Here is a 19,344-nt window from a genome sequence, read left to right on the forward strand (position 1 = left end):
GTCTTCTCCCATTCTCCTCCGTGCTCTTTCTCCCTCCTAGGATCTCCGTGCCGCGGATTCACATGGATCTGGCTGGCTTTTCTAGCCCCCCTCCCCTGCCTCTTTCACCCCATCCTGGTGCGATTGTCCTGCTGGACGTGACATCAGCTGGGTTCTGGTGACCAAATAACACCTAACGACCCACATCTGTTTGCAGTGTCGGCCGATTTTCCTGGAGCACGGGCCGGGTTTAATACCTGGATCCCCTTGGTCGGCACCATGAGCTGGAACGCAAAACGACTGGCCGAGGGAGGGACTGTCAGGAAGGTGCAAGCTGGAGGGAGGGCCTCCCGGGTGAGAGGCTTCTAGGGTGGTCGTCCCGTTCTTGGGCGGGCGGGGGGTCCCCCTCTGTGTAGCTGAGGCTTTAACTCTCTCTCTCTCTCTGTCGGCCAACAGAACAAAGAGAAGATGAAGGAGGGCAAGGAGAAGGACGCCCGCTACACCAACGGCCACCTCTTCACCACCATCACCGTCTCGGGTATGACCATGTGCTTCGCCTGCAACAAGAGCATCACGGCCAAGGAGGCGCTCATCTGCCCCAGTGAGTAGCCGCGCGTCGGCGAGCGACTTGTTCTCCAGCCCTGTCTCCCCCGCCCACCCATCTGCTCCCGCCGCTCACCTGCCCCTCCTCGTTGAACCACCTGCTCCTCTCACCTACCCATGTTCCCGTCCACGTCTTCCAGGTGCCGCTCTACCTCTGCCCCCTGTCACCCCGCTTCTCTGTTTCCTTCATCCCCGTCTCCTCCTTCCTACCTCCCGCTCCCTGGGTCTCCCCTGCCTCCCCATATCAAGCCTCACCATCTCCTCTGCTCCACCGTCTGCCCCCTTCCTCTCTCTCATCACCCCCCCGCTTCTCTATCTCAGTCCCCCAACTCGATTGCAACCTCCTGCCCATCCCACTGCATCACACGCCGCTCCTGGAGCAGGGAAAACATGTTCCACTCCTGAGTGAGAGTAAAACCCTCCTTCCTGCAGCACCAGGTGGCTGGCTCGATACGCCCCTGGTTACTACCCATGAAAGGGCTTAACTGGGTTGGTGGAGAACAAGAGGATCGGTTTTAGTATGAGAGAAGACGCTTCTGTGTTTGCACAACTACATCTGGATGCAGGAGTGTGCTGTCCGTGGGGGGCCGTAAAGCCCCATGTAGCCTGTGGACACGTGTGTGGCTTGCACAAGAAATCAGTGGTGGTCAATGGGATTCACGGTGCAGGATGGGAGAGAGATTTTAGGGCACCGAGGAGACAGACTGTGACGGATACGCTCGGTTGAATTGCATTGCCTTCTTATATGCCCCTTAGTTGTACACACGGTCCTGATCTGACTCTAGGAGGGTTTGGTGTGTTAACTACTGCAGGTCAATTGAGTATGTCGTGTGCTCTCTGCGTCCTGGGGACCTAGCGCTGTTCTTTACGCCAGAATTGCTCCCGATACGTGAATCGTTGGGGGAAGCTGCCCGGTTCTGCTCTGTTAGTCGATTTCTTTTTGATCGGCCGCACGGGGAAGGGGCGAGATGCAGTATGTGAAAAGCTTTGCTCTAGCGGTGAGATTTTCTGCAGGTGTTAGCCTGGGCGACGTCCGTTACGTCTGCACTACAGCCGACTGCCGGCCCAGGTGTGTCTGTTAGGGGGGTGACGGGGTGATGGCTGATGGACAGAGCTCTGCCGGCACAAGCACCCAGTGTAGACGCAGTTATACTGGCGAAGCTGTGCTTTTACCGGTGTGACTTTTCGCTCCTGGGAAGTGGTTTCACTAGACCTCCTACAAAGCTAGATGATGTACAGTTGCATCCACCCGAAGAATACTTTGCCAGTATAGTACTCCAATACAGCGATACCAGTAACACGCTGCTAGTGTAGACATGATTCAGCTGGAGTCACTGGCATGAAACCAATATACACCAGTGGGGGGGGGTCTGGCCCATTGACTCCAGTGGAGCTGCCCTGATCTACCCCAGCTGGGGATTTGACTCGAAGTTCAGTTGAAGGATCGTGCAACGGCTTGTTCTCCAAATCCTCAAGGACGGGCTAGTGCCTGCGTGTGTGGTCGGGCCAGAGTGCCGTGGATGAGTGGGAGGTCCTGTGCCTGGGGGTGGGTTTTGCCTTCCCTGTATTCTGGCCGGGTTTAGCTGTTTCTGAAAGGATCATTCCCTTAGTTGATGTATGGGACGGCTTATAAATAAAACGTGTGGCTCTGTGCATACAGGCCCTGCCCGGACTCCAGCCAGCAGGCAAATCCCAGCTGTGGCCAGGAGCGAGAATGAAATTCCATCTCCTCGCTGTGTCTCATTAACATGATGCCTTTCGATCTCAGCGGGCGGGCGTGTGGGGAGAGGGAGCAGAGATTTCATTCAGAAGCTGCAGTTTCTTCCTCGTCAAGTTTAAAAGTGCTTCTTTCTCGCCGTGGAGCAGACAGGGCTGAACTGCTCAGCGCGCCCAATCCAGCTTCCAGCCAGCGCAGGATTGTTCCTTACAGCACATGCTCTTTGCCAAGGAAGTGTGGTCCAGTGGTTAGTACACTAGCCTGGGACTTGGAAGACCTGGGTTCAATTCATTGTTCTGCCACAGACTCCTTGGGCAAGTTACTTAGCTGCTCCGTGCCTCAGTTTTCCCATCTGTACAATGGGGATAATAGCTCTGCCTTGCTGCATAGGGAGAGAATAAATACATTAAAGATGGGGAGGTGCTCAGATACTCTGGAGGTGGGAGCCAGATAAACGTGTTTGTCCAGGCTAGTTGTAAAGACCCTGAGCGATGTAGCTATCGCTGCTTCTTCCCTTAACTTCATTTCTCATGCCTAGTTCCTACTGTCCTCGGTGTTTCCACCATCCGGATCTCTCTAGTCGCTGGGTACAATTTTCAAAAGCACCGACATGACTTCGAAGCCGAGGTCCCGTTTTCAAAAGCGGCTCAGGGCTTGTCTGTACGGAGCGGGGGTTATTTCAGCCTGGGATCCCGTTGCCAATACCTGCATCGGAGGACGCCATAAACGGCTGTGCAATGCGTGGTGCGAAATCCCCACCCGCTGCCTGGCTGATGCTCTGGAATGGGGGTGATTACCTGCTAAGGTTGCTGCAGGTGTTCTTGGAGGATTTAGGTGAATGAGAAATAAGAGCGGCATCGTTCATGGAGATGCAGGGTTGTTCCCAGTGGCTTGATTTCCAGCGGTGCTGTCTCCCATTGACTCCCTAATCAGACTGTTTTAAATACCTAATTCTCTCTCTTTCAGTCTCTGGGCTTGGTGGCTAGACTCTGCTTTCCTCTTTGCCCTGCCCTCCAGCCCTTTGATCAGAGATGCTAAACCCTAGACGGCTGGGTGAGGGAGTTGGTCTGGAGCGTCCCATCCCTCGGGTTGGGCACGGTGGATGTGCTGGTGACTTGGAGTCCCGCCGCCGACCCTATGGTCCGATCCGCTCTCTTGCTCCGTTCAGGGGACGGGGCTGCACCTGGGCAGGTCTGAGGGCAGAGTGCTGCCCTTGTGTTGATTTTTGTGGTACAGGGGACAGGCTAATGTGTCTGCAGCGGTTCAGAACTTGTGTGCGTGCATCTTGGCTATCGAGTGAGAGGGTGCACGCTGTATGCAGCTGGGTTGTCCAAGGGTTTGAGAGGCTAGCCATTGCATCAGCCCTGCGTGTTTCCTGCAGGATCGAAGCTGAGTGAGTTTGAGGAAAGCAGATTCCCATGGACCAGGGAAACTCATATGTGACTCTCCCGGGATGGCTTTGCCACCTGCTGGGATCCCGTGGGCCGGGCCTATATAAGTTAACCTATTCTAGAGTTTAATACTGGTGCCCATCACTGTGTTATCTGGGCAGCTGTTGCATGCAGCCCTACTGCTTGCTTGTGTTTGGATCTTGCTCCATTTTTTTTTTTAAGGAGATGTTAAAACTTAGGCTGATCATTAAAGATTCCCCTACACAAGAGAAGAGATGCTAGCCCCAGGGGCCTGGCCAAATTCTAGCTCATCTCCTTCCGTTCATCTGACTCCAGCGTTCCCTCCTCTGCCCTGCAGTTTCAATTGGATTCAATTCAATTCCTGTCCGAACGCACCCCAGGATGTTGCTGTGTGGCTGCTAAACAGCTGCCGCGTTGCGCCCCAGAGGTGGACGCACTTCGGTGGTGAGCAGTGCCGTAACTGCGGTGCGTTGGGATGGAAGATGGCAAAGGGGTGTACATACAAGCTCTGGATTGTTATTGTAGGTGTGCCTGGAAAGACGTCTGTTCGTGGTTCGGAAACGCTTTGGGGCAGGGACTGTCTCTTAGTTCTGTTTGTACAGCGCCCAGCGCCATGAGGTCCCGGTCCATGACTGGCGCTACCACGATACAGAGAACGAGCTACCAGGTGCTCTGGAAGAGGAAGCCGTTGGAGACTTGGGCTTGTCTCTGAGAAGCCATGTGCATATAAGGAGGTCCCGTGCCCAGCCCCCAGCGCTGTCAGTCTCTCTAACCTGCCTCCTGCAGGCCCTGCTGTCTCGAGTGTTACCTGGCTTTGCGCAGGTTCCCGAGGCTCGCCGGCCCTGCAGTCTCACGGGGTTTAGTGCGGGGGAGGCCAGAGCGCTGCCGGTATTCCCTCCTGGCTGCCGGCTGAACGGGACAGATGTACGGAACGTTGTTCGTTTCCTGTCGGGTTCTCCGGCGGGCGGGCGGGGGAGGAGATGGAACGGCTTCCCTGGGGATAACGCGCTGACTCACCCGGTGGGAGGAATCCCTCCCCGCTCTGCTTTCAGGCGTGACTCCCACCTGGCTTCTCTTTCCCCTCCGAAGCGAAATCAGGGCTGGCGGCAGATTGACGCTGTCCCCCCCCCGAGCAGTGGCAAAGCGAGCTTCCCCATCGCCGTCCTGCGGCTGCAGATTAGCCCCTGACCCGAAAGGGTTAAAGGGGGCCGTGTGGGGCGTTCGCCCCTTCTGCTGCCTGGTTACCGCATGTGCGTGCTTTTGCCCTACGGGAAAGGAGCTTGGTGGGTCCGAGCCGAGGGTTTGCATTTCAGAGGGAGCTGGGGGCTGAGCGCCACGAGGCTCCTTTGGAAAATCTCATCCCTTGATGGCCAGGGTAGCGCCTAGAGGACCCGGCCGAGATCGAGCCCCTGCTTTGCTAGACGCTGAGAGGCCGTCCCCCCCCGCCCTGGAGCGGAAGGTGGAAAGAGATGAGGCAGACAAAGCGGGGGGAGGCGCAAAGAGGGAAAAGCGACTCTCCCAAGGTCACGGAGCAGGTTAGCGGCAGAGCTGAGAATCCCGACTCCCAGCCCAGCGCCCTCCCCGCTAGCCCGCGCTGCCGATCCCTGATTGTTACCGCCGTGGGCCGGATTCCGGATCCTGCTTTAAATCCTCACCCCCGCCCCCAAAAGCCGCGCCGGGTTAACGTATAACCGGCCAGTACAGATCCAGCTCCTCTGTGCCAAGAAAGAGCCGTGCGGCTGGGCAGGAATGTTTGCAGATACCTGCTCGCCCTTCTCCCCGTTGGTCAGAGACCCTGTGGCGGTTAATAAATAAACGCACGGAGCGGGAGCGGCTATTGTTCTGTCGTTCCCATCCATTGCGGGAGTCCATCCGGCGTCCAGTCATGGGGCATCTTGTATGTTTTGTGTCTGTCCCTCCGCCAGTCTAGTCTGCCCCGGCCGTGACGGGCGGAGCCGGGACCGCCTGTCTGGTCCCCCTTTCCCCAAGGCTGCAGTGAGGGGTACCGCCAAAGAGCACGCTGTCTGTATGGCCAGCTGGCAGCCGTCCCAATGCAGGCTGCTGTCTGCAGCAGATTCTAGCTGTGGGAAGGGAAGAGGCGATTTGGGAGCTGAAGCTAGACTGGAATTGGCCACGGGGCTGAGGTCCTCCGGCACTGCGCCGCACGGTCTGTATGCCCCGAGATGCAGCCTTGTTATCAAATAGGAGCTGAACAAGCCCCCTGGGAGAAGGGCTGGTGACTTCAGTTTCAGCCGGGTGGGGCCGCTCCCCGAATCCCGTCCAGAGTCCCACGGTCGCAGCTGTTCCCAGCCTAGTCGGCACGCTGCTTCCCAACAGCTGCCGTGGCCGCGGGCTCAATCGGGGCCTTGTGCCTGCAACATCTGTCTGCAAAGCAGCTGCCAGCTCTGGGGTAAACAGCTTTCGTCGCCCTTCAGAGAGGATCTCACCCGTGGGAAGAGAAATGGAGTTCTCGTTCCCTGCCCTGCCCGGGGATCCCGGCCCCATGGCACGGGGAGGGGGAGGGGAAGGTCTGCTCTCTGTCCACCCCTTAGCACCTGCCTGCGTCCATCGCATTGCAAAGCTGTTGCCTGACAGTCAGAGAAGTGGCTTGGCTGGAAACGCGATTGTGGAGCGGCCTGTGTTTCCAGCAGTCACCGGTTGCGTGACGAGCCACCGGCTCTGCCCTGGATCTGCCAAACTGGCTGGGTGTCCCAGCGGTAGCAATGGAAGTGTGCTTGGCATTCCCTTGATTCTGCTACTGCTGGTAGGATAGACTGCAGTTTGCTCTCCCCTAGCTGGGTCGGCCCATGTATATGGAACGGGAAGAGACAGCTGTGGATGCTATGGGCACGTGGCTATAAGCAAGCAGGGCTATAAACCCTCATGCTTCAGGGCACAGAGCAACCTCTGATAGGGTCAGGAAGAAATGTTCCCCAGGGGCAGGTTATTGCAGAGCTGCAGGATTCTTGCCTTTTCCTCCGAAGTGGCAGTTGCTGGTCACTGTCGGGCCTGGGAGACTGGGCTGCATGGCCCCTCAAGTCTGATGACGATTGTTTGTATTTAGAGTAGAGCTTAGAGGCCCCAAAAGAGAGCAGGGCCTCCTTGCACTAGGTGCTGTACGTGCACAGTGAGTGACAGTCCCTACCCCAAAGAGCTGAGAGTCGAAATAGGCAAGACAGACCTTTAAAGAGGAGATTCTTTTTCCCCCATCTGTGAAATGGGAAGCTGAGGCCCAGAGATCTCCTGAGTTTCACCCCACCGCCTTAACCACCAGCCCACCCTTCCTCTTACCGAGCTTCTGTGTGGCTCCGAGGGCAGAGGGTGGCATTTCAGTGGGTGCAGTTCAATGGGCAGATCCTGGCTTGTGCGTTTCTAGGCACTGGGAGAGGAGACCGTCCCACGCGTAGGCAGCGAAACCCGCGTCACTGCTCGAGGCCATTCCCGATCAATATTGCCCGTTCCACGTGGGCTGAAGTGCTGGCAGCAGCTCTGGCTACAGCAGATGGGATGAGACGGGCTGGCATGTCGTGTTTTCTGCCATCCTTCCTCCTCTCCTGATGCGTGATGAGGGACCGTCTTTGCATTTAATTTTATGGCTTTTGGGTGCAACAGTTCATGCTTTTAAAAAAACCCGGCTTACGGTGGTGCCTACAGGCCCATTCGGCTTGGGGCTGAAAACCCATCACAGCCCCATCTCCTCTTTGGGGCTTTTCATCAGTAGATCTCAATGCATTTTAGGATCATGATCCCCATCTTACAGTTGGGGGAAACTGAGTCACAGGGAGGGGAAGTGACTTGCCTAAGGTCACCTGGTGGGAGATCTGGGAATAGAACCCAGGTCTTTGGAGTCCCAGTCAAGTGCTCCGGCCACGAGGCCCCACTGATGTTTATATGAAATGGCCCCTGACCCAAACAGTTTATAGTCTAATGAACACTGGCACCTTCTTGACGGCCCCCTTATGCTGCCAGAGTGGTGCAAGGGAGTCCTTAGTGAAGTCCATCATGTGCCAGCAATGCCCCTCTGCCATGTACATTGCCCAAACCGGACAGTCTCTACGTAAAAGAATAAATGGACACAAATCAGATGTCAAGAATTATAACATTCAAAAACCAGTCGGAGAACACTTCAATCTCCCTGGCCACTCGATTACAGACCTAAAAGTCGCAATATTACAACAAAAAAACTTCAAAAACAGACTCCAACGAGAGACTGCTGAATTGGAATTAATTTGCAAATTGGACACCATTAAATTAGGCTTGAATAAAGACTGGGAGTGGATGGGCCGTTACACAAAGTAAAACTATTTCCCCATGCTTATTCCCCCCCACCCCCTACAGTTCCTCACATCTCCTTGTCAGTGGCTGGAAATGGGCCATTTTCATTACCACTACAAACAGTTCTTTTTCTCTCAGGCTGATAATAGCTCACCTTAACTGATCACTCTCCTTATAGTGTGTATGGTAACACCCATTGTTTCATGTTCTGTGTGTGTGTGTGTGTGTGTATATATATATATCTATATACATCTTCCTACTGTATTTTCCACTGCATGCATCCGATGAAGTGGGTTTTAGCCCACGAAAGCTTATGCTCAAATAAATTTGTTAGTCTCTAAGGTGCCACAAGTACTCCTGTTCTTTTTGCGGATACAGACTAACACGGCTGCTACTCTGAAACCTGTCTTAGTGAAGTTGATGATCAGGCCCTAGGAGGGTTAACACTGGATCAGAACTCGGGCCGTGAGTTTCGAAAGGGACTCGTGATTTTTGGGAAGCCCCAACTTGAGAGGGGCCTGGCTCTCGGAAAGCGCTGAGCACCAGTTCTCCAAAAATCTAGCCCATTCGGGGCATCTCAAGGTGGGCACCCAAAATCTCAAACCCCCCTTTGGAAAATCTCGGATGCAGGTTTCCTCCCCCTTATCTCTGGTCAGACTCCCTCTCCCAGTGGCCGTGAAATGTTATTTCCTAGCTGGGCTGCAGTCGGGTCAGTTTTAGGCCATTTCCCCTGCTTTGATCTCCTTGTATTTATGGAAGTGAACAGCCCCGGGGGGCCAGCCTGGGCATTGTCTAGCCAAACTGCTTGATTGTGTTCTCCAGACTCCGCCTTTTCCCGCATACGCAGAAAGTTCGTGATTCTTTCATTGGGCTTCAGATCCTCAGCTGGTGTGAAGCCATGGTAGGTCCCGTGACTTGGTGTAGCTATGCCAGTGTAGCATCTGGCCCATGGAATCTAGGGCAACGTTCCTATCCCTGACCTCCAGGCTGGTGGTGGTTCGTCTGCTCCCCCAGTCGTGGTTTCATTAGATCTCGCTACATAGGATCAGGCTTGGCTGGTACTGGGACAGGAGGCCTGTGTAGAGTGAGCAATGGTGCAGGAAGTGATGCCCGCGTATCAGGTGGTGATGCCATCCATGCCCGGCTGTGTGGAAGAGAAGTGTCAACTTCTGGGATGAGATGTAGCTTCATAGACTCCAAGGCCAGAAGGGTCCATCGTGATCATCTAGGCCAGGGGTTCTCAAACTTCATTGCCCCACGACCCCCTTCTGACAACAAAAATTACTACATGACCCCAGGAGCCTGAGCCTGCCCGAACCCCGCTGCCCTGGGCAGTGGGGGCAAAGCCGAAGCCTGAGAGCTTCAGCCCCAGGCAGGGGGCCTGTAACCTGACCCCTGCCACCCAGGCCTGAAGGTCCCCTGACAGTAGGTCTCGGGCTTCAGCCTGGACCCCAGAAAGTCTAACTCTAGCCGTGGCGACCCCATTTTGCGACCCACAGTTTGAGAACCGCTGATCTAGTCTGATCTCCTGGATGACACAGGCCAGAGACCTTCCCCAAAACAATTCCTACAGCAGATCCTTTAGGAAAACATCCAACATTGCTTTAAAAATGGTCAGTGATGGAGAATCCGCCAGGACCCTTGGTAAATGGTTCCAGTGCTCAGTTGCCCTCCCCTGTGTAGACTGATCACGTCACCCCTTCATCGTCTCTATGTTAAGCATACATAGACTGAGTCTATTGCTGGAAGGCCTGTTTTCTAACCCTTTCATCATTCTTGCGGCCCTCCTCTGAACCTTCTCCAGTTTACCACCATCCTCCTTGAAAAGTTGATACTGGCCTGGTCGTCGAAGCACGGTTCTGGCTTCTCAAGGTGGTTGTGTCTCCTGGTGCTTTTTGCAACGGAAGGGATGTCGAATCTAGTGTCCTGGTCGGATTCCGGTTTTAAAATCCCCGCCAGAATGATTCAAGGGACCTGGGAGAGGAAGGGCCCCAGATCTTACGGGAAACCAATGGAAACGGAGCCAATCCCAGTCTCTCTACAGCCCACAGGACTCTGATTCCCCTCCTGCACAGTGGTGTGTTTTTCTGCATTTCCTAGTGGCGGTGTGCTTACATGAGACAGTTGCGTGAATTTAAACCAGTGATCAAGTGCAAACCTCTGGGTAGATGCTCTGACTTCAGTTTAAACCGGACTTATTTAAGTCGATCAGGAACTAGTGTAAACTACATGAGTGTGTCCACACATCCAATTTGGGGGAAACTGGTATAGATTCTGCCTTTAGCATTGGCTGCCGGTTAGTGCTGGGTGAAATAACTGTTTACAATCGTGTTGTAATAACCCCTAGCTCTTTTCAGCCACAGATCTGAGACTGCTTTACAAAGGGGGTTAGTATCATGGGGAAACTGAGGCACAGAGGGGAAATTGAACAGGAGTACTTGTGGCACCTTAGAGACTAACAAATTTATTAGAGTGGGTTGTAGCTTTTGTGGGCTACAACCCACTTCTTCGGATGCATATACACAGAGGGGAAATTGACTCTCCTCACACTCCTGCAAGGAGACTCCTGGAGTAGAGAAGTGCTGGGACAGGGTCCTGCCCGGAAGAGGTTGTCCAGAAAGCTGAGAGGCCTGGGGCCTAGTGGGGTAACTAATCTGGTGTCCGTGGAGCAGGGCTGTTTGCAGGAAGAACATAGCGACCGATTACCCAGGTTGTTCAGTTATAAAGAGTGCACTGCGCGATGAGCCGTTCTCCCTCTGCAGGCAGGAGGTCCCCCAGGGTCCTCCCTCGATTCTGGCTCTCATGAGGGGACTCTGTGGTATTGGTTCAGGTCAGATTCTGCAGTGTCCCGCCCTACCCAGCCCTTCTGCCGATCAAGTCAGCAGCTCGTGAAGGGCTTTCATTTTAGTTTTGCAAATGGTTTCAACATCCTTATTCCTCAGGAAACCACTGAGATCCCTCGGCTTGATGCAGTGAGGAGAGTGCGCATGCGTGTGTGTGTGTGTGTGAGAGAGAGAGAGAGAGAGAGACGGAGAGGGGGGGAACTGCCTCTGAACACAAGTTCCTTTTTCACGCCACCATTTGGCGGAGGTGTTGGTGAACTAGTTGGATTTCCATTTGCCCTCCGTGGGAGAGGTGGGGAAAGCAAACAGAAGCATAGAGGAAGCTTCCATTAACTCTCTAACTTTCCTGTGACACCAGTGTAACTGACGCAGTGACGTCTGCCTGGGTCTGCAGACAGCCTGAAACAGTAGCTCGGAGGGGTGTGAACGGCCCTGTTCATCTTGGTAGCGTGTTCGCTCTGCAACCTAGCAAGGGGGTTCGGTTAGCTTCAACTGGGACATCACCGAGGTCCCAACCCTTCTTAAGGGCAGAGAGAACTAGAGTCTGGGAAAACCCTAGGAAAGGCCAAGCCTAGGGAGATAGGTGAGGCTGAATTATAATTTTAAAAACCAGACTTGCAGAGGGTGGGGGAGAGTCTGGACTTTATCCCGCATCCATTCAGAGCGGGGCAGGATCTCTGCCTGTTTACACAGTGCTGTGACTTGCACCACCCTTGTTAAATACTGTATTCCACTGCTGGGCTGATCGACCCAATCAGATCTCCCTATGGTGTCACAAGTGGGTGGAGCTTAGGTTGTGGGCGGGGTTGGGGAGAGTACCACATTTATGTCCCTCTCTAGGCCGACTCCCCCTGGTGGTGAATACCGGCAGTTGGCTGATTTGCGTTGTAATAGTGCATCGGAGACGCTAGGGTGCTAGGGGCTGTACAGAGAGAGAAAAGCTGGTCCTTATTCACGCCTGGCTTGACTTTCCAGCCCACTTCCTCTTCTGCCCGTAGAACATGCGGCTTCCCTTTCTGTAGTAACTGAGGTTTAGATCTGCTGCCTCATCTCTGCAAGTTCCCCTCCGGAAGAGCAGTTGTTCCTGGGCTCTGCTTATCGTCTCTGCCAAATGATGTTTTCCTCGGAGCAGTTGCATGCTGCTGGTAGCTAATTCAGGATGCTTCACCGTTGCTTTTCTCCAAGCACCCCTCTGGGTGGCAAGCTCTGTTTGTTTTGGCTTTTTTACAGGGCCGTTCAAGTGCCATTTAATGTTAGAGGCTGGAAAGTGACTTTGCAGGGAAAGGCCATTGCGGGCAGAGCAAAGCAGGTTCGCTGCAGGTGCCATTGTATTAAAACACCTTGTGCTGAGGTATGAAACCCCTGCTAGCTTCCTTCTGCCTCTTGCGTAATCCTTAATAATAAAGATTCTCCAATAGATTGCACAAACACCCCCTCCCCCCCCACTGGGAACTGAGAAACTGTCTTCTGCTCGAGTCTGCAGACCTGACGGTGTTGGAAATGTGGAGTGAGACAAAGCCCTGTGTGCCCTGTTGTTTGTATTACAGTAGCACACCACGGCCCTAATTAAAATCAGGAACCTGTTGCGCTAGGCGCTGCACATGCACTTAGCGAGTCACAGTCACATCCCCGGCACAATTAATCCCTGGTGCCTCTCACAACATAGGGGTTTCCTGTCCTCTGGCCCGTTACATTCTTCTCCTCAAATCGTAGGCAGCATTTTTCACCCTCCCATGCTAAACTGCGGCATGTCAACCCTGGGTGCTGTGAAACAGCTGCTGTGTTTCTCCCCAGCGGTGACTGCAGTCATTGGGGGGGCCACAGGATGCCCAGGGGCTGCTTACAGGTGTCCTAGAATATCAGGGTTGGAAGGGACCTCAGGAGGTCATCTAGTCCAACCCCCTGCTCAAAGCAGGACCAATCCCCAGACAGATTTTTACCCCAGTTCCCTAAATGGCCCCCTCAAGGATTGAACTCTCAACCCTGGGTTTAGCAGGCCAATGCTCAAACCACTGAGCTGTCATCTAAGAGCAAGAGATTCTGATGGACGCTGCGCTCCCACAGTCGCCGCAGAGGAATTTTTGGAGCTGCCTGCTGCAGCTTCACCACAAGGCAGAATGATCGTTGGGCATGTCTACCACGCAGCTGAAAACCCGCTGCTGGCCCGTGCCAGCTGGCTCGGCTAAGGGGCTGTTTAATTGCAGTGTAGACGCTAGGGCTGCGAAGTGGGAGGGTCCCAGACCTTGGGCTGATGTCTTCACTGCAATTAAACAGCCGCTTTAGCCTGAGCCCGAGTCAGCTAGCACGGGCCAGTCAGGGGTGTCTTAAGTGCAGTGTAGACGCGCCCTTTGTTACAGAGGGGCAGCAGACCCAGCAGTTCCCCCCCCACCACCACGCCCAAATGTCCTTGGTACAGCACTGCAATTGTAGCATTGCAACAGCTGATCTGAGCTCATTTCCTGAAACCGCTGCCAAATCAGACTAAAGAGCAGCTCTGGCTCCTCCAGTCGCTCATTGGCTGAAGTAACGTCTCTCCTCGGCAGCTGCTTCGCCTCCAGCCTTTACCTGCCCTTCCTGGCTACTTTGTACGGGTTTGAGCTAGAAACAAGAGGGCCGGGCAGCTTCGAGTTCTTGCTAAAGCCAGCCCGCAGACCAGGCCACTGACTGGCAAAGCCGTGTGCCCGCTCCCACCCCTGTGCCAAAGGGAGTCGACGGAGGTTTTTCTATTGTGCAGGCAGCCCGGGGTGGATAACATCCACTAGAGAAGTCGCAAAGCCGGGGCCAGTCGAACTGCCAGGCGTCTAGTGCTTCAGATAAACGGGAGCTCCCCTATCTGGCTGTAGAAGTAGGTCCTTTATCCTCTCTGTGGACCAGCCACCAGGGGGCAACATGAGTGAATGGACTTGGTATGTTGCAGGCGGAGAGAAAGGTGGAAGAACTGGTGCCGTGGGAGCGTGGCTGTCTGGACTGGCTCAGTGTTAAAAAGGGGGTAATTGCTGGAAGGGAAAATTGGCAATAATAAAAGCCTGGGGCTTGATCCTGCGAGGCCCTTCGGAGCTGGTACCTATCATCTCGGACGCTGCAGGCTGGGGAGAGAGGCTGGTCCTGTGGGCTAAAGCGCAGGCTCCCCTGGGCAAATCCATTCAGCTCTCCAGGCCGCAGTTCCTCAGCTCTGCCTCGCCTGTTCCCAACTGTGAACTCTTCCGCGCGGCGATTGTGCGCACAGCGAGACCCTGATCCCATCACCCAGTTAATGGCAACAGGGCCCTGGCAGCTTCTCGGCGATAAACCTGTTTTTAGACTCCGCCTCTCCCCGCCGGCCTGCGATGATCCTATCGCTCACGTTTAATGGGACAGAACCTCGGCCGCTCTTCGAAGAGGAGCGAGGCTGAGTGGTGTTCAGAGCATGGGCTGTGAGAAATCGATCGGGACCGGGGCTAGCTAGTGGGAACACACAAACACTGGGTTTCTCACTTGCTTTGTTTCTCTCCCCCCGCCTGCCGCTTCTGAGTTGCGCAAGAGCTGGCTCGCCAATCTCCAAAACAATATTTGTCTTCTTAAAAATGCAGAGCATGACTTCATTTCCTCCCCTCGGTCAGCAGACTGCAGCGTCTGACCTGGCTGGCCCAGGAGCCTGGGTGCTCGTCTGCTGGCCTGCGAGTGTGACTTGCGCTTGGGGTTAGTTTATCCGACGCCCCCCTGGCCTGAGTAGCTGGAGGAGTGGGGCCATGGGGCTGTTATCCCCTGCCGGCGCTTGGGGCGTAAGGCCACTTGATGCCCTCTTTGCACTGCCTGAATGTGGGGGCTGTGCAGAGTCCTGCCCAGCGCTGGTGTAAATTAGAGCAGCCCCAGGGCTGTTGTCACTCCGGCTCTGCCCCCCCCGGCGAGCAGGGACAGTGCACTCCTCCCGCACCCCCGATGCTGGAGGCAGGGGCAGAGCCCTGGCACCAGTTGCATTCTGGCTGGGAAGACCCCTGGGTAAAGGGGTGGAGATTCTCAGGGAGCCAGTTCTGCCCCCTTTATGAGGCCCTCTTGCGTGTCTTCCCCTTTCTAGGGGCCTGATGGAGGCAGCAGCCAGTTTGTGCTCGGTGGAGATGGCGCTTTGCAGAGGAGAGACGCACGCTGTGCTCGCTCTCTCTCTCTCTGGATTCTTGTGATCGGTGCTTCCCACGTTCTAAAACAGCAAGTCATGCAGACTGGAGGTCTGAGGGAAGAGCCACAGGGAGCCAACCCAAAGCTTGTGCAGGGGGGAAGTGTATCAAAGGCCCTTAGCTGACCCCAATCACCGTAGTATCTGAGCACCTCACAGCCCTCCTGTGAGGCAGCGGCAGCTGGGGAAACTGAGGCAGGGGATTAAACCCAGGACTCTCAAGGCTGGCGTCCTCACCACCAGGCCGTCCTTCCCCTCTATCCTAATAGGAACCCTGCGGTGGATACCTTTTAGGCTGGGGTGGCCAATGCTCTTGGGAGCCTAATAGATTTTTGCTCTTAGGAAGCTTTGTTGTGTGGACTCCTGGGTACACCCCTTGGGCGTTCCCGGGATTGTCCCCTTTGTGGGTGCCCCCTCCCTGCTGAGGCTTAGCCGGGGAGCTGTGCCGGCACCCTCAGGCTCCAGGGCACTAAATACGGCGCTTTTGTTCTCCTGCGCTGCGCATTGATCCGCCCGCCCTGTCACAACAGCTTTATCCCTGCCCGACCGTGTGATCAATCGCTGCCCGCTCTCCCCGCCGAGGGGGTTCTGGTGCAGCAGGGACAGTCGCTCCCTGGGACGTTAGCGACTGGATGCGTTTGGCCCTTAAATGGGGCTGGGCAAAGCTCTGTAAAGTGTAAGTGAAACGGCTTCAGATCCCAACGGGGGGACAGGTTCTGGAGTCAAACGCTCCTAGCCCTTGGTGCCGGTAGCCGATTGGCCCCCGCACCCTTTACTGATGCTCCCATTGGAATCGAGAAGGGGGCGTTTCTTGCCTAAGTGGAGGTTGGGATTTTTCAAAAGGGCCTGAGGGAATTGGGCACCCAGCCCCCATTGAGTTGCGAACGCCCCTTTAGGAAAAATCGGTGCCTAAATCTGCAGGGTTGGATTAGGATCTGTATTACGGCATCGTAGCTCTGCCCAGTGGTGCTAGGGGCTGTACAATGCCAAGGAGACTCAGCGCTACAGGGCAGGGGCTTTTTGTTGTGTCTGTACAGCGCCTAGCGCCCCTGGGTCCTGGTCCACGACTGGAACCCCTAGGTGCTACCACAATGCGGATGCAAAAAATGGCTCCTTGCCCTTGTTTTGATACACAGCTGGTGGATAATTGGGGCCTGTTTCCACTGGCTGGCAGGGAGTTGTAAACCAACTTTGAATGGGGTCATGCCCATTGGCCAGGTCTACGTTAGGAAAGCGGGGTTAACTAGAGCGTATTAAACCCCTGGTATAGGCAAGATGTGATGGTAATGCATGTCCGCTAATGGGGGGTTAGCCCTTGGCTCTCCCCCCCAGTCTGCCCCCAAAGTTGACCCTGACCAGGTGATGTTTAAAATCTGTGTGTGTGCAATATACACAAGGCAAAATATACCCTAAAATCAAGCCCCCGTGTGTGTGTGTGTGTGTGTGTGTGTGGCGCCGCCCACTCCGGGCCCGAGTTGGATGCACTGAAGGCCCCTTGGACACGGCTCTGGCAGTGGCCAGGGACCTTTGCAGAGGGCAGAAATTCAAGGTGCGCCCGCTTTGATGCCCCTGCATGCCGGAGCTGATGAGACCAGACCCCCCTGAGCACGGCATGGTCTCTGGCTCTAAGCAGCTGAGGGGCAGTTGGAAGCCATTTGATTTCTTAGAACCAGTACAACCAGTTTGCATGCAATTATACCAGTGCAAAGGTGCCTTGTCCCAGAGCGGCTTATTCCTCTTCCCATATGGGAATAGCCGTATCCCTATAAACACCTGTATGCCCATAGAACTCATCCACACTACGGGGTTTGTATGGCTTTAACTACCAGTGTAGTTAAACCAGGACTGTGGGAAGGGGAAGGGGGGGGGGAACAAGGCCTCAGTCTGTCTCAGCCCCTTCCCCATCCCTCCCCTGGTAACAAAAGATCTCGCTCTGCTCTGTCATTAACAAGATCTTTAACATCCTGCTTCTAATTATTCCCCCTACCACCACCACTTTGTTGGCCTGGGAGAATTTGGGTGTCTGGTGGTGGTTTGTTTTTTTTAAAAGCATCTTTTCCCTGATCTGTATTTATAAGGGGTGTGTGTGAGTTTTAGGGTTTTTTTGTTTGCAATCTCTGTTCCCCTCACATCAAAGGCTAGGTTGTATTTGCCATCTGCCTCTTTTGGAATGTTACCTAACTCTTCAAGTCTGCAACTGCCCAGAACAAGGGACGCAATCGTACTCCCACATTACAACCGAATAGTAACTATCCAGTAATGAGAAGGGGAGGCTGGTTTTGTGGTTTTAAAACATGGGACGTGGAGTCTGGAGATCTGGGGTCTATTCCTGAACTGGCCTCTGACTCACTGTGTGACTATAGACCAGTGACTTAGTGTTTCTGTGTCTTATCTGCCCCCACCCCAGTGACAAGGCATAATTCCTTGTGGGTAAAGTGTTTGAGCAGCTCAGATGAGAGGTGGCAAAGCTTTTGACCAGTAGTGGTATTTCTGGCACTGGTGGGGCGGAAAGGCCTAGCCACACACACTGCAGCAGCTTGGCCACAGATCTGGGACTTAACTTCACAATAGCCTCAGCTGGGTGATCTCACCCAGTCACATGCAGGACCCTCTGTTAGTTCTCCATTTACAGAGTCCTGGCCCACGGTTTGGGTGGGCCCCCAACTCCCCTGGCGGCTAGAAAGCACGGCTTTGGATCTATGACTAGCATGACTAGGAGTCAGTTTCACGTTCTTCCTACCAAAGTTAGAGCAGGTCACAGTTCAGGGCTTTTATCGCCTATTACTACTCTCCAGGGATCCCAGAGCTCTTTAGGACACCCGCAGGGGGAACTTTCTTGCCACCACTGAAATGCAGCCACCTCTGGGGTGGAATGTGGCATGTGTTAACAGCACACAACAACATGACAGATTAGCACAGAATGTTTAAAAAAATATGTTGGACGCTACAAGGGGAATTTATGGAGGCATAAAATAATTAGCAGAGTTGGAACTTTCGCCCGGGCTAAAGTAGTTAGGTAGGGTCTGCTTCAAACGGAATCATTGCAAAGAGCTAGAATGTTTATTTTTTTGACATCCAGAGCAGTCAGATTTCCCCCCCCCCTCCCCCCGCTCCCTTTTTTCAGTGAAGTGGTGTTAGGTTGCAGAGGTCTGTTTCTCTCATCAGCTCCTGAGGACAGTTGAACATTTGAGGCATGGATTGCATCAATGGCTGGATAATTGACCATCCAGTCAGCAAAAAATCACAGGCAGGGCAAAGAGGAAAGAATCTAACTTGTTCTAGGAATTGTGTTAAAGAGCTAATCCCTGGAGAACTGGCTGGGAATTCTCCCAATCCAACTGAACTTGGAAACCCAGGGGAAACTTTTGTATTTAAAGTCTCTTTCCTGCTGTTGCCAGTTCTCACGGCACTGAGTGTTTTGGCATAAAGTCCCAGCTGCTGGAGTCTTGTGAATCTCAACTTTGGTTTAAAATAGAAATAGTTTCTAGCGCTTGTGGTGGCAGAGAAAAGTTTAAAAATGTGAATCCGAAAGGTTTGGAAACCAGAAGACCAGTTGAAAGAAGCCAACATTTTGGTTTTTTCTTTTACAAAAATCTCATTTTTGGGGGGGCCTGACTCATGATTTTTGAATGCTCGGGGTTGGTGATGCCGTAACATCCCATCCCCCTAAATTCTCCCTGCCATTTCAGTTGAACATGCTCTTCGTCAGGAAGAGCCCTGCTGGGGTGTTGCGTGGTGTGACGCGGCACTGCGGCATCCCACCCCAGAGATGGCGGCTTGTCACTGGCAACGTATAGAAGAACAAACAACTTTTTTTTTCCTCTTGCACCTTTCAGCTCCCAATCGCTCAGTGTACAAACACTCACTGCCTGTTGCAGGGGGGTAACGGCTTATCTAAATTCCCCCTCTGTTGTTCAATAAGGACTTAGAGGGGTTTTGATATTTGCCCTCAACCACTGTAACCCATACAAGGGCCTTGAAAGTGCTTGATAAACACTGGGGTCAGTTTCACCCCAGTGCATCAGTCCTACTACCCAAGACACCCTGCAGGTAAAGCCTGGGGCATGAGCACTTATGCCAACCTCCTGCTCTAGGGTAAATCTTATCCCCTAACTCATCTAACCTCAACCTTCTTGGCCCCATGTCGCGGAGGGCACAGGGAGGGGGAAGTGACTTGCCCAGCGATGGCACTGGGCAGAGAACCCAGGAGTCCTGGCTGCCGGTCCACCACACCCCCTCCCCGAGAGGTCCTTACTTGCCTCTTATTTTACAATACACACCGTAGGGCAGATTCAGACCCGTGGAAGGCAGCGAACTTTGCAGGGGAATAAGAGCTGTCTGGGTTAGGGGGGCTAGGTTTGCTTG

General features: G+C 54.1%; 1 protein-coding gene across 2 annotated transcripts in view; it reads left to right on the top strand.

Moving 5' to 3' along the window:
* Positions 1-439: 439 nt before the first annotated feature.
* ARHGEF2 (Rho/Rac guanine nucleotide exchange factor 2) overlaps positions 440-19,344 on the top strand; it is a 40,485-nt gene continuing 21,580 nt past the window's right edge. For both annotated transcript variants that reach the window (XM_026656256.1, XM_026656257.1), the window contains exon 1: positions 440-580. In XM_026656256.1, coding sequence (XP_026512041.1) covers positions 448-580 — 133 coding nt within the window. In that variant the 5' untranslated portion in view covers positions 440-447. The remainder of the gene's footprint in view (positions 581-19,344) is intronic.

The sequence above is a fragment of the Terrapene carolina genome, unplaced genomic scaffold (assembly GCF_002925995.2).
Source record: "Terrapene carolina triunguis isolate 2854851 unplaced genomic scaffold, T_m_triunguis-2.0 Scaffold227, whole genome shotgun sequence".
NCBI lineage: Eukaryota > Metazoa > Chordata > Testudines > Emydidae > Terrapene > Terrapene triunguis.